The sequence below is a fragment of the Haematobia irritans genome, chromosome 1, assembly GCF_050003625.1.
Source record: "Haematobia irritans isolate KBUSLIRL chromosome 1, ASM5000362v1, whole genome shotgun sequence".
In the NCBI taxonomy this organism is placed as follows: Eukaryota; Metazoa; Arthropoda; class Insecta; order Diptera; family Muscidae; genus Haematobia; species Haematobia irritans.
In genome coordinates, this window is record NC_134397.1 from 68,998,523 (window position 1) to 69,012,999 (window position 14,477).

At 32.0% G+C, this 14,477-nt stretch overlaps 1 protein-coding gene across 1 annotated transcript in view; it reads right to left on the reverse strand.

Moving 5' to 3' along the window:
• Positions 1–3,386: 3,386 nt before the first annotated feature.
• The window catches only part of LOC142238949 (uncharacterized), a 34,529-nt gene continuing 23,438 nt past the window's right edge, over positions 3,387–14,477 (reverse strand). The window contains exons 2-4 of the mRNA XM_075310711.1: positions 10,124–10,885; positions 9,478–9,624; positions 3,387–4,998 (exon numbers count right to left, since the gene is read on the reverse strand). Coding sequence (XP_075166826.1) covers positions 3,532–4,998; positions 9,478–9,624; positions 10,124–10,885 — 2,376 coding nt within the window. The 3' untranslated portion in view covers positions 3,387–3,531. The remainder of the gene's footprint in view (positions 4,999–9,477; positions 9,625–10,123; positions 10,886–14,477) is intronic.

The window sequence follows — 14,477 nt, forward strand, 5'->3', positions numbered from 1 at the left end:
TTATTTTTTTGTGTTATGAGCAAATTTGTAAAAATATTCGAAAGCCATTCGAAGTTCAAGATTGACACTTTTTATTGGAAAATTTCAGAAACTTTAGCATATTTTGAAGTACTTTCGGTGAAAATCGGATTCAGTACAATTGCATGATTCATTTATCTATGACATTTTTTTTTAGTTTTAGAGTATGTAACCAATGTAAACAAAAAAATAATTAAAGTGACGAAAACTTTAGACTATAACGTAATAATTTGGTGCCTTGTTTTTTTAAGTGTAGAGGAGCGTAAAGTGTTTGTGAGCGGCAAATCATTTGATCAATCTATTAATGTAATTTAGGTATTATTATTTGCATTTGGATAGTTTATTTTCTTTTACTTATCCTAACAGCCCAGCAAAAAAAAGGGTGGCCAAAAAAGTATTGAAAATGTTATTTTTGCATCCGGAAGTAGTACAAGATTGGCGCAAAAGAGAATTTAAGAATTTAAAATAGGCTTGTCATCAGACGGATGTTCACCATTTCAACAGCTGTTGCACTGAATTTTCATCAATTTCTGGGTGTGATTCGAATTCAGTGTTTTGGGTGTAAAAATTATTTCCGTGGCAAAAGATCACAATTTTTTTTTTTGATATTTTGCCACAAAAATAATTTTTGCAATAATTTATGATGCATTCATTGATTGTCTGAAACGTTTGACCTAAAATATTTAAAACAAAAATCGCAATTTTTCTCGAATGGATTTAGCATGTTTTACATATAAATTGTACCATATTAATAGTTCTACTCATGATATATTTGAAACAACAATAAATTAAAATTACCCATTAAATATATGGAAAAATCGAGTTATAAAAATTTTAGTTAAAATAACTTCCTGTGTATTTAAAATAAAGAAAATTTTAAATTTTATCAAAAACACACCGAAAAAAAGTGAACTGTTTTATAGGAAGTATAGGAAGAACTACCACGCACGAATATTGAACTAAATTTTACTCCACATGATATTTCCATAAAGCGTTGTTAAAACCAGGAAATTTTAATGCCCTGTTGTACTTTTCAACTGCAGTTCACGAAATTATATCATCCCATAGAAGAAAAAATTAACTAAACGTAAAGAAGAAAATCATTGGCGCCAAATCATGACCATTTTAACCATACAGTAGTTCATTCTTACTATTTTTGGGAATCGTACGAACATCTTCTTTAGTTCATATTGAACTTATGTGTGCGGTCATTGAACTTTATACTCATGTTTAGTTCATAAAAGACATACTTAAAAAAAGTAAGATTTCATGAAGCTTTAACTACAAACAAATAATTTTTTTTTAAATAAAAATAAGTTAAATTTAGCGTTAGTTTAACTACGGATTTTTTTTCTGTGTATCTATAGAAAATATATAATAGAATTTTGTCAAAATTTTCTTTAGAAAACTAAAACTTATATCTATAGAAAATATTTAATAGAATTTGACAAAATTTTCTATAGAAATTAAATTTTGACAAAATTTTCTATAGAAATAAAATTTTGACAAAATTATCTACAAAAAAATTTTTTGACAAAGTTTTCTATAAAAACAAAATTTTGACAAAATTTTCTATAGAAAAAAATTTTGACAAAATTTCCTTTAGAAGTAAAATGTTAATATAAAATTTTGACAAAATCTTCTGTATCCCTACCTCACCATTTATAGCAAATTTTGTCAAAATTGTATTGCTATAAAAAATTTTAAAATTTTATTTCTATAGAAAATTTTGTCAACATTTTATTTCTATAGAAAATTTTGTCAAAATTTTATTTCTATAGAAAATTTTGTCAAAATTTTTTTTCTATAGAAAATTTTGTCAAAATTTTATTTCTATAGAAAATTTTGTCAAAATTTTATTTCTATAGAAAATTTTGTCAAAATTTTATTTCTATAGAAAATTTTGTCAAAATTTTATTTCTATAGAATATTTTGTCAAAATTTTATTTCTATAGAAAATTGTGTCAAAATTTTATTTCTATAGAAAATTGTGTCAAAATTGTATTTCTTTGGAAAATTTATGAAGTACTTCTTATTTTTAGAGGATTATTTTGTAAAATCTACCACACAGTGAAAAATCTAAAATTTTTGGTAGAATTCTACCAACTACGGCAACCGTGATCGCGACGCTGGTCGCTGACTCGTCCTTACACAGCAAAAAATTCTGTTGTAAAACTGATGCTAAAATTAACTAATATTTTTTGCAAAAATTTTATGTTGTTTTATTTTATTTTTAAAATTTTGTAAGAAATTTTCCCCAATCTAACGATTTTGTCTAAAACCCCAACCCAGCAAGCATGTCTAAAAAATTTTACGAAACAAATTAGTTCAGTTCTAACTAAAACAGAAGAAGTTTTACGAACACGTCTCAAAAATAATAAGAATGAACTACAGTGTGGTTAAAATGGGATTTTTTCTTTATTTTTAGCTAAATTTTTCTTTTCGAGGAAAATGAATTTCGTAAATGGTAATTAAAAATCCAAAAATATCGGAAAATTTTCGTTAATTTAATGAATGTCAAAATTTGGAATGCAATTTAGTTCAATTTTCGCACGAGATAGTTAATTTTTCCCATAATGTAGTTTACGTTTTTTCTGTGTAAGAGTATCTTGAAAAAAAAAAAACATAAATATTTTCTATCTTGAGATTTTTCCATTTATTTAAATTCTAATGGATACCTATGAATTTGTTTTTAAATATATTAATATTTTTTCATAAATGATATGGATTTTTTTAAATATTGGACATTTTGTCATACTGTGTTTTTTTCTGAAATTTTTTATATTTTTTGCCGGCATTTATCATATTTGTTTGGGGGCACCCTTCATTATTAAGGGAACCATTGATAAAAAAATAACAAAAACTAAAGGGTTTAACTTTTTGAAGAAATTGAAAACAGGAATTTTACTCTTTTTAGTATAAAGAGATCAATTCCACGCCTTACTACTGCGAGGGATAGGCTGAGGGCCTATCCCTAAAGCTAAAGCTTGAGCGGAATTGAAAACTACTTTAATTTAATTCAATTACAAGGGCCACAAATTTTTTTCTCTACAAAAGATCAATCTCCTCTACCTTTCCCATAATATCCTTGAGGAATGGAAATCTTTGAATAGAGTAGATTAATCTAAAGACAATTATAGAAAAAATAATCAAAAATAAATAGTCACTAAACTAATACATTAAGAATATAAATACAAGTATATAAATTCGTTAAGAAATTTCTTTCTTTTGGACAGTATGACGTTTGAGTATTGAGTAGGCAATAACACAAAAAATATCCTTTGAGGATCTTTTGAGTATTTTCGATTGCAGGGATATGAGTAAAATAACAAGATTTAAAATTAAATAGCATATAGCATTATATATAAAATAAAAACAGTTTTTTAAGACAGATGACGAAAGTATAGCGTATTCATAAATTAGGAACAAAAAGATTCGAAATGATGACAGTGGTGACTTAATATAAGAAAACCTATCTAAAGTCCTTAAAAAAAGGACCTATTTCAGTTAATTCTACCTGTTGGCAAGTAAGCCATTTGCTGGCGGCAGTATTGTTGTGGTGGGTGTAGAAGGTGCACTGGAAGCTAGAGAGGAAGATTGTTGTGTTAAACCCAAGGTGAGACCCGATGAGGTGGTCAATAGACCATTCACCATACCCAAGCCATGGGGTAGGGTAGGTGTAGTCGGCGTTGTGGGAGCTGAATTTATAGGACGCTGGTGATGATTGTGAATTAGTGGAGAGGAATTTAATCCTTGTTGTTGTTGTTGTTGTTGCTGTTGTTGCACTACTGCAGCTGCTGCCGCAGCGGCAGCAGCTGCCGAAGATCTGTGATGTTTATTTGAATTACCTTTGACCAAATTGCCATTGTTCTTTTGGGCCATATGGGTCTGATAATGTTTGGCCAAATGGGCTTTTTGACGAAAACTTTTGCCACATAGTGTGCAGGCGAAAGGTTTTTCGCCCGTATGGGTACGTATATGAACATTTACTGAGTATTTGTCCTTGAAGCCTTTTGAGCATATCGAACAATAGTGTAAAGAACGTTCCTTTCGTTGACCTCCTGAGGTCGAAGACGATGTAGACGAAGTCGTTGTAGTAGTTGAACTAGAGGAGTTACCACCTCCAACCCCATTGCCACCATTACAATGTGTAGGGCTATTACTACTTGTTGTACTACTGCCACTTGAGGCAGAACCATTACGATTTACACCACCACCACCAGATCCATTGGCCAAAGGTAAATTAGCTCCTGTTCCTTTGGATGTGCTTAAATTACTCGAGTTATTGTTATTATTGTGATTAATAGCATTGGGATTGTTGTTGTTGTTGTTACTAACACCACTACCATGTGACGAAAGTGTACGTTTGTATTTCTTGGTAATTTTCCCCGTTGGGCCAATCCTTTGACTTGAGGTCGTAACTTCTGGTTTCAAAGGCTGCGGAGGCGGATTTTGTTGCTGCACTGGATTGACAACCATTGTTGTGGCATTGGCCGCCGGCGTACTTGATAATCCTGTCGTATGCAATGCCTGCAATTGTTGTTGTCCCGTTGTCACTGAAATAGAATTCATTGATGACGTACCCGTTGTCTGTGCAACTGCACCGCCTGTGACATTGGGTGATAGTTGCATCATCCCCTCGGAATTGTGATGATGATATTCATTGGCACTGGCATTGGCATTACAGAATTGTTTGATTTTTTCAAAATCATCACTGAATGCATTCTCCAAAGTTAGGAACATATCGTCAACCAACATACTATTGGTTTGATTACTGCCACCCGTATGACCATTGGCATTGACATTGTTGTTGCTGTTCTGTTGATTGATACTGGTGGAATTTGTGACTGGTGTAAGGGGTCCATTAGTTACCGGTGAATGCGGTACAATCATATGGGTATTATGGCCTCCAGTGGCATTTTGAGTATCATCGAAAATTTGTGTTGCACTCAATGACGTATCGGAGAAATTTAAACCATCCTGCAAAAAAGATAAATTCAAAAACAAATTTTTATATGTAGAGCGGAAAACAGCAGGAGTTTTTGAACTAGATATTAGGCTTAAGCAAATAAGGATGCATCAGTTGCATCCTGTCCCCATATGAGGACACCTGTTTAAAGTTAAACAACTATAAGCTACCCGTTATTTTTGTAATTTTATATACACATATGACAGCTTTAACGCATCTGAACTATAAACATAGACACTTGTTCGAATTTGATAAACAAGTGTCATATTAGTTCGTTATATTCTTGTTATTATCAGGATAACTTTCGTAAAATACTTTCTAGTTTTATTTGTTCCTAGTGATCTAAAATCTATAATTCTTGGTATATAATATCTCGATTGTCTGTAGATAAAACTGTTAAGTTTATTGTAATAAAATGTTTAAAATTGTACTACAAAGTAAAGGATGATTTTTGCAGAATTTCATACTTGAATCTGCTCAATGTCCTGAAATGGGGACACCCCTTTTTCTAAAAATATTTTTTGGTCGTTACTGAGTTTATAAAAACCCATCAAATCAATTTTTGTGTGGCAGTTTAATTTTGGCTGGTAATGGGTTAAATATACATATATAACATCCCCGAGGATGAAGTACCGATTTTGGGGCATTTAAAGTGTAATATTAATTATATTTTAAATTAAATGTAATAATAATAATTAATAAAAAAAAATTATTATATTCGCTAAGGTTTAGTATTGGGCGGTTCGTTGTTTCAGTCACACTTAGACCATTCAGTTCACTGTGATACCGCTGTGATGAACTTATCTTTTGTAACTCAAAGCTTCCCGATTCCAAGTTTAGCTTAATGACAATATTTTACAATTAAAATTAAATTTTATAATTAGTATAAATAATAAAAAAAATAATAATAAATAATAACAATAAAAACCATTATTTTATTTATTTATTTATTTAAATGACATATTAAATTTGATATATTTATTATTTATTTAGTCTAATTATTCACCAATTTATTTTGAAGAATTTAATTCTTTGGCTTTTAAAAATTGTTGTTAGTTTAATGTAGTTTGATTTTTATAATTTTTTATAAAATTTAACGCAACCTAATTAACTTTTTTTCTAATTTAATCTAAATAATTTAATTTAATGTATAATAAATAAACTGAAATAATATATTTATATTAGTTGTGTTATATGTAATTGTTTTTTTTATGTAATTGTTTTTTTTTTTGTTTTTTGCAATAAAGAATAAAAAAAATCAAGTTAGATTACAATAAAGAATTATTTTAGTCAATTTAGTTATTTTGTTACTGTAAAACTAATATAGTAAAATTAATTCGTCTTATTTAGAATGCACTAATTTAAATTTAAGTGATTTAAATTAATGTAAATAAAAAAGCACTTATCTTATTCTGTTTATTGTACCCTTCACCACTACTGTGGTACAGGGTATAATAAGTTTGTGCATTTGAATGTAACGCCAAGAAATAGTGGTCATAGACCCATCTTTTAGTATACCGATCGGCTTAGAATTAAATTCTGAATCGCTTTAGCGATGTCCGTCTGTCTGTCTGTCCGTCCGTCCGTCTGTCTGTATATGTAATTTTGTGCACAAAGTACAGCTCGCAATTTAAGTCCGATCGTCGTCAAATTTGGCATAGAGCCGTTTCTTTGGAGACAATCGCAATTGGTTTGGAAAAAAACGGTTCAGATTTAGATATAGCCATATATATTTATCCCCGATTTGGTCATAGTTAGCGTGTTTATCAACCGATTTTCTTGAAATACCGTACATCCAAGTATTTTATGAATCTCGAAAATCTTTCAAAATATCAGCCAAATCGGTTCATATTTAGATATAGCTGCTATATATATCTTTCGTTCGATTTAGACTCATATGACCACTGAGGCCAACGTTTACTACCGATCCTCGTGAAATTTTGTACAGAGGGTAGAATTGACATTCTACCAAGAGGTACGTTTAGTATCGTTACCCAGCAAAAAAAGGGTCCGGAAGTGGTGCAAAATTGACGCAGAAGCGATGAATTTAACATAGGCTTGTCATAGGACGGAAGTCTTCCATTTCAACAGCCGCTGCACTGAATTTGCATCACTTCTTTAGGTGTGATCCGAATTCAATGTTTTGGATGTAAAAAATTTTGTCAAATAAATAATTTTTATATATTTATATAATTTTTAATGGATTCTGACGCTAGTCGGAAAAGTTCAAACTCAAGTATTTTCAAAAAATCACAATTTTTTCAGATTGGATTTAGCATTTTTTTCGACAAAATTTAAATGATTTGTACCATTTTATGAATTCTTACTCTGTTTTTAACCTATTTGAAACAAAAAAGTTAAAATTACCCATTAAAAGTATGAATAAACCAAGTTATAAAAATTTAATTAAAAGAATTTCCTGGGGAGTTAAAATAAAGAACATCATTGGGAGTGTATTTTCCCGAAGTGCTTTAAAGTTGTGCCTTTGGGAGAACTTCCAATTTTTTTTGCTGGGTAAGTGTGTAAAATTTTGTTAAAATCGTTTCAGATTTAGATATAGCTCACATATATATATCTTTCGCCCGATTGGGACTTATATGGTCTCAAAAGACAGAGTTTTGCCCCGACTTACTTCAAATTTTGCACAAGCGGTACTTTTAACGATACTATTGTATGTGCCAAATACAGTCAAAATCGATTCAGATTTAGATATAGCTCCCATATATATCTTTCGTCCGATTTGAACTTATATGGCCTCAAAATCCAGGGCTTGCCGTGATTTGCTTCAAATTTCGCACACGGAGTACGTTTAGTAGTATTGGTAATTGTGCCAAATTTGGTTGAAATCGGTTTAGATTTAGATATGGATCCCATATATATCTTCCGTCCGATTTACTCTCATATGACCAGGGGGCCAAAGTTATACTCCCATTTACCTGAAATTTCGCATAGATAGCAAATGTGAAGTAGCTTCCAGCAAATGTGAAGTAGTTGAGATGGTAACACAAATTTTGGCCCACATAGGGGTGAAGGGTATAATATAGTCGGCCCCGCCCGACTTTAGACTTTACTTACTTGTTTTTATAATTTATTATGATTGTAAATTTATAAATAAATTAATATATAAAAATGACAAAAATAAGTAAAAATAGGTATTATATTACCAATAGAAATTTGATTAAATTATTTAAATTAAATTAGTAAAAAATATTAAAAAGTTGCGTTAACCCTTTCACTACCGATGTCCACTTAGAAGGACATTCGAAAAAGACACCAAATTTTATTCCCACTTTGTTTCGATTTATTTCTTTCTATATTGGTGCGGTCTAAAATACATTTTATAAACTTTTTTTTAGCAATAAACGAAAAATACGAGAACGAGACAATTTTTCGACTGTATCTTTCTAGTAAGTACGCACTCATACAAAAACTATAGCTAATATTTTTTCAGGTTCTTTTTTGTATTTTTTCTCACATCTTGAAGGATATTATAGGCCAAATAGCGCTTATTTTCGTAAGGCCATTTGGTCACAATTCAAAAATTAAGTTTTCAGAACAAGCTCATATAGCTCTTGAAGTAATTCAGGTAGGTTTTCAAAATGACAATTTTTGCTCTACATGCTGTTAGTACAAGTAAAAATAGAAGAAAAATTAAAGTTTTTAACATTAGATATATTTCGGTAGTGAAAGGGTTAAATCAAATTATAAAATTAAATAAATCAAATTAAACAAAATGAAATGATAGAAAAAATGAAGACAGCCGAACAGCATTGGAACATCATCGCGAAGTAGTGCGAAGTCGACTGTAGAAGAAAATTTCGCACAATATGTTAACAATGGAGTATTGATGTTACTTCCTCTATTACTACTGCGTTTCTTATCATGTTTGCCGTGGCCATCATCATTTCTAATTGACCTCTTCCCTCCCAAGTGTGTATTTTCCTGATTTTCTACAATTTCTATAATAGTTATCTGTATATTATTCTTGGTGTTATGAATTATATTTACAAGTATGTTTTCTTTTGCTTGTTTTCATTTTAGTTTTAAGTTTATATATTTAATTATTTTATCATAATTTTTTAATCGCCGTGCGATTATCAACCACTTCAGTCGTATTTAATGACATTGGTAAAATCGGTTTGGATTCACAAAACTCCTCTTGTCGCAATATACATATAATTTAATGTAATTTAATCTTGCATCTAATAAAAAATGTAAAAATAACTCCTTGCTTTTCATTTAATAAAATTCAAAATTGTAAATGGATGATGAAACGGCCCTGTGTGGCTGAATAGCGAACTCGAATTAAGTTTTTTAGGTACTGAAAACGTTCAAGGGTCCATCAAATGGACTTTGATTTAAATCGAATCGATTGATTTGCTTTAACATTTATTTATATAATAATTACGAGTATGTTGTTTAATTTTATATATCGTTTAGAATATGAATTTTTATTACTACTAGACATTTTCATTAATGTTGCAACTTACCGCATCGACCGGAAACAATATCCTTCTCATATCATCATCTTTCACTGACGGTGATGATGGCATTAAAGCAATGCCATTGTGCATATGGAGACCTTTGGTATAGCCTTTTCCCTGCAGAGCACTTCTCAGTAGAGATTCAGCTGAGTTCTGTTTGTAAAAAGATATAAAAGAAAATACTATTAACAAAAGATTATGTATATTTATGTTTAGTTTATGCATCTAAGTGGTCATATCACAATAACTTTGATCTATACAAATGTAGCAACACGGTAAATATACAATATATGGTCTCTGCAAAAGTTGGTCTATATCGGTTCATAATTATATATAGCCCCCGAATAAACCGACCCTCAAATTCATTTGTGGCTCTCCAATTACCGCACAACAACTGGTTCAAATCAGTTCGTAATTATTTATTGATTCCCCTTTGTATACTGGTCAAGAACTGAATTAGCGTATATAAGTATTTAATCTGTCTGTTTTGTCTTGCATATACTTCATATGGATTAACTTTACAATTTAGGAGACAATGCTAAGAAGTTTAACGATACCTTTCTTTTATACTTAGGCCCTAGCCCATAAGATATAGTATGCTTCTAACTAAAATCGAGTATATAACTTATAAGTGGTTATCTAATTCGCTTACCTGTTCATTATTGTGATCCGTCATATGCCAATCATTGTTGTTATTATGAAACTGATCCAATTGTTGGCCTATACTTAATGCAGCCGTCACCGCACTATCAGTGCCGAGCCCACCAACGCCAGATAGACCACCACTACTCGTCACCGACGATATCGTATTGAGCAATGATGGCAAACGCTGGCTATTTGTACCCATAATATTTCCAGAGTCCCCATTGAGATCTTTACAACCATCTGTACTGAAACCACTATCATCATAAGGATATTCCGATTTAATATAGCCTGGAAATGTCCCCAACAGACTATCCAAATCCAAAGTACTCTGAAGATTTGTATCCGTTTCACGTTTCAACCATGGCTCATTGCCATTTAATACTGTTAACGTATAAATTTGTCCATCTGTACTGATGATGTTCGATATGGTACCATCGCTATTCAATTGGGTCTGTGATACTGGTGTTGTGGGCAACGATGATGATGCTGTCGTACTCACTGGTGTGACAACTGGTGAATGATGATGATGCGGTGATGAGGGATTTACCAGGGACGAGTGCAGGGGATTTAGTGAATTGGCAGGTGAGGGTACATGATGCATTTGGTTGGAGGAATTATTGGCAGTTGTGGTGGAATTATTGGCCGTACCATTATTTGGTACTGTGACAGTTGATGCTGTTGTTGCATTTGAATTGGATTGTTGCTGCCAGCAGTAACGATCTAAATCCTCGAATATTGTTGAGGTATGCTCTTTATCCGAGGCCCAGAACTGTAAGAATGAAATTATGAAAAATACAAACAAGAATTAATATTCGATTTTTAAATATGATTGAGTTTTATATTAACTCTTTCTACTGGTCGATTTTCCTAACAGTTTTCAAAAATATATGCAAAAGGTAAAATTTTGAACAAATTTTAGTATATGTATTTATTCTAATCTTTCAACAAATAAAAGAAAAGAGAATGAGGCAGTGTCTTCAAGGACATTTTCTGAAAATCAAATTTTAAATTACACCCTGCGCCACACTGTGGAATAGGGTATTATAAGATAGTGCATATGTTTGCAACACCCAATAGGAGACGAGATAGATATATGGTGTATGGTACAATAATGTTCAGGGTCAGCCCCTGAGTCGATCTAGCCATGTACGTCTGTTCGTCCATCCGTCTGTCTGGAACACATTTTTGTGATCAAAGGCTAGGTCGCAATTTTAGTCCAATCGACTTAAAGTGCCAATTTTGATAAAATCGGTTCAGATTTAGATATACCTTCCCTATATATCATATAACTGCAGAGACCAAAGTTTTACTCCGATTTACTTAAAACTTTGCATAGGGAGTAGAATTAAGTTTCTGGATATACATGCCAATTTTGGTTGAAACCGGTTCTGATTTTGAATAAAACACAAACTATTTAGGAAATTATTGTAATTTTATTTTATTATGATATATTGGTATTACTCAATTATGTATGGAACAAAATATCGGCCAAATGGGCGCCGCGACCTCGGTGGCACACCTTCATCCGATGGTCCAAATTTTCGATGACGCTGAGGTATAATGGAGGTTCTATGCCGTTAATGTGCCGAATTATCTCATCCTTTAGCTCTTGAATTGTTGCTGGTTTATCGACGTACACCTTTTCTTTCAAATAACCCCGAAGAAAAAAGTCCAACGGTGTCAAATCACATGATCTTGGCGGCCAATTGACATCGCCATTACGTGAGATAACACGGCCATTGAATTTGTTGCGCAAAAGAGCCATTGTTTCGTTAGCTGTGTGGTAAGTGGCACCTTCCTGCTGAAACCACATATCGTCCACATCCATATCTTCCAATTCGGGCCATAAAAAGTTCGTTATCATCACTGAAGATGATTTTCTTCGAAAATTGACTATCCATTGTTGCCATTGTCGAAATTTTACTTTTATAGAAAATTTTGTCAAAATTTTATTTCTATATAAAATTTTGTCCAAATTTTATTTCTATAGAAAATTTTGTCCAAATTTTATTTCTATAGAAAATTTTGTTAAAATTTTATTTCTATAGAAAATTTTGTCAAAATATTATTTCTATAGAAAATTTTGTCAAAATTTTATTTCTGTAGAAAATTTTGTCAAAATTTTATTTCTATAGAAAATTTTGTAAAAATTTTATTTCTATAGAAAATTTTGTCAAAATGTTATTTCCATAGAAAATTTTGTCGAAACTTTATTTCTATAGAAAATGTTGTGAAAATTTTTATTTCTGTAGAAAATTTTGTCAAAATTTTATTTCTATATAAAATTTTGTCCAAATTTTATTTCTATAGAAAATTTTGTCCAAATTTTATTTCTATAGAAAATTTTGTTAAAATTTTATTTCTATAGAAAATTTTGTCAAAATATTATTTCTATAGAAAATTTTGTCAAAATTTTATTTCTGTAGAAAATTTTGTCAAAATTTTATTTCTATAGAAAATTTTGTAAAAATTTTATTTCTATAGAAAATTTTGTCAAAATGTTATTTCCATAGAAAATTTTGTCGAAACTTTATTTCTATAGAAAATGTTGTGAAAATTTTTATTTCTGTAGAAAATTTTGTCAAAATTTTATTTCTATAGAAAATTTTACCAAACTGAATTATACACGTATTTAATCGGCCTGTGTGGACTGACTTACAATTTAGAAGACGATGATTAGAAGTTTTAAGATAATTTGCCATCGGCAAATGTTACCGCAACCCAAGTAATTCGATTGTGGATGACAGTCTTTAGTAGAAGTTTCTACGCAATCCATGATGATTGCGGCCATGATGATTCGGCCTGGCCGAACTTACGGCCGTATATACTTGTTATACCCTCCATCATAGGATGGGGGTATATTAACTTTGTCATTCCGTTTGTAACACATCGAAATATTGCTCTAAGACCCCATAAAGTATATATATTCTGGGTCGTGGTGAAATTCTGAGTCGATCTAAGCATGTCCGTCCGTCCGTCCGTCCGTCTGTTGAAATCACGCTAACTTCCGAACGAAACAAGCTATCGACTTGAAACTTCGCACAAGTAGTTGTTATCGATGTAGGTCGGATGGTATTGAAAATGGGCCATATCGGTCCACTTTTACGTATAGCCCCCATATAAAGGGACCCTCAGATTTGGCTTGTGGAGCCTCTAACAGAAGCATATTTCATCCGATCCGGCTGAAATTTGGCACATGGTGTTGGTATATGGTCTCTAACAACCATGCAAAAATTGGTCCACATCGGTCCATAATTATATATAGCCCCCATATAAACCGATCCCCAGATTTGGCTTGCGGAGCCTAAAAGAGAAGCAAATTTCATCCGATCCGGCTGAAATTTTTTACATTGTGTTGGTATATGGTCTCTAATAACCATGCAAAAATTGGTCCATATCGGTCCATAATTATATATAGCCCCCATATAAACCGATCCCCAGATTTGGCTTGCGGAGCCTAAAAGAGAAGCAAATTTCATCCGATCTGGCTGAAATTTGGTACACGGTGTTGGTATATGGTCTCTAACAACCATGCAAAAATTGGTCCATATCGGTCCATAATTATATATAGCCCCCATATAAACCGATCCCCAGATTTGGCTTGCGGAGCCTCAAAGAGAAGAAAATTTCATCCGATCCGGCTGAAATTTGGTACACGATGTTGGAATATGGTCTCTAACAACCATGCAAAAATTGGTCCATATCGGTCCTTAATTATATATAGCCCCCATATAAACCGATCCCCAGATTTGGCTTGTGGAGCCTCTTAGAGAAGCATATTTCATCCGATCCGGCTGAAATTTGGTACATGGTGTTGGTATATGGTCTCTAACAATCATGCAAAAATTGGTTCACATCGGTCCATAATTATATATAACCCCCATATAAACCGATCCCCAGATTTGGTTTGCGGAGCCTCAAAGAGAAGCAAATTTCATCCGATCCGGCTGAAATTTGGTACATGATGTTGGTATATGGTCTCTAACAACCATGCAAAAATTGGTCCACATCGCTTCATAATTATATATAGCCCCCATATAAACCGATCCCCAGATTTGGCTTGCAAAGTCTCCAAGAGAAGCAAATTTCATCCAAGCCGGTTGTAATTTGGAACATGGTGTTAGTATATGATCTTTAACAACTGTGCCAGAATTGGTCCATATCGGTCCATAATTATATATAGCCCCCATATAAAACGTTCTCCAGATTTGACCTCCGGAGCCTCTTGGAGGAGCAAAATTCATCCGATCCGGTTCAAATTAGGAACGTGGTGTTAGTATATGGTCGCTAACAACCATACCAAAATTGGTCCAAACAAACAAAAATTGGTCCATATCGGTTCATAATCATGGTTGCCACTA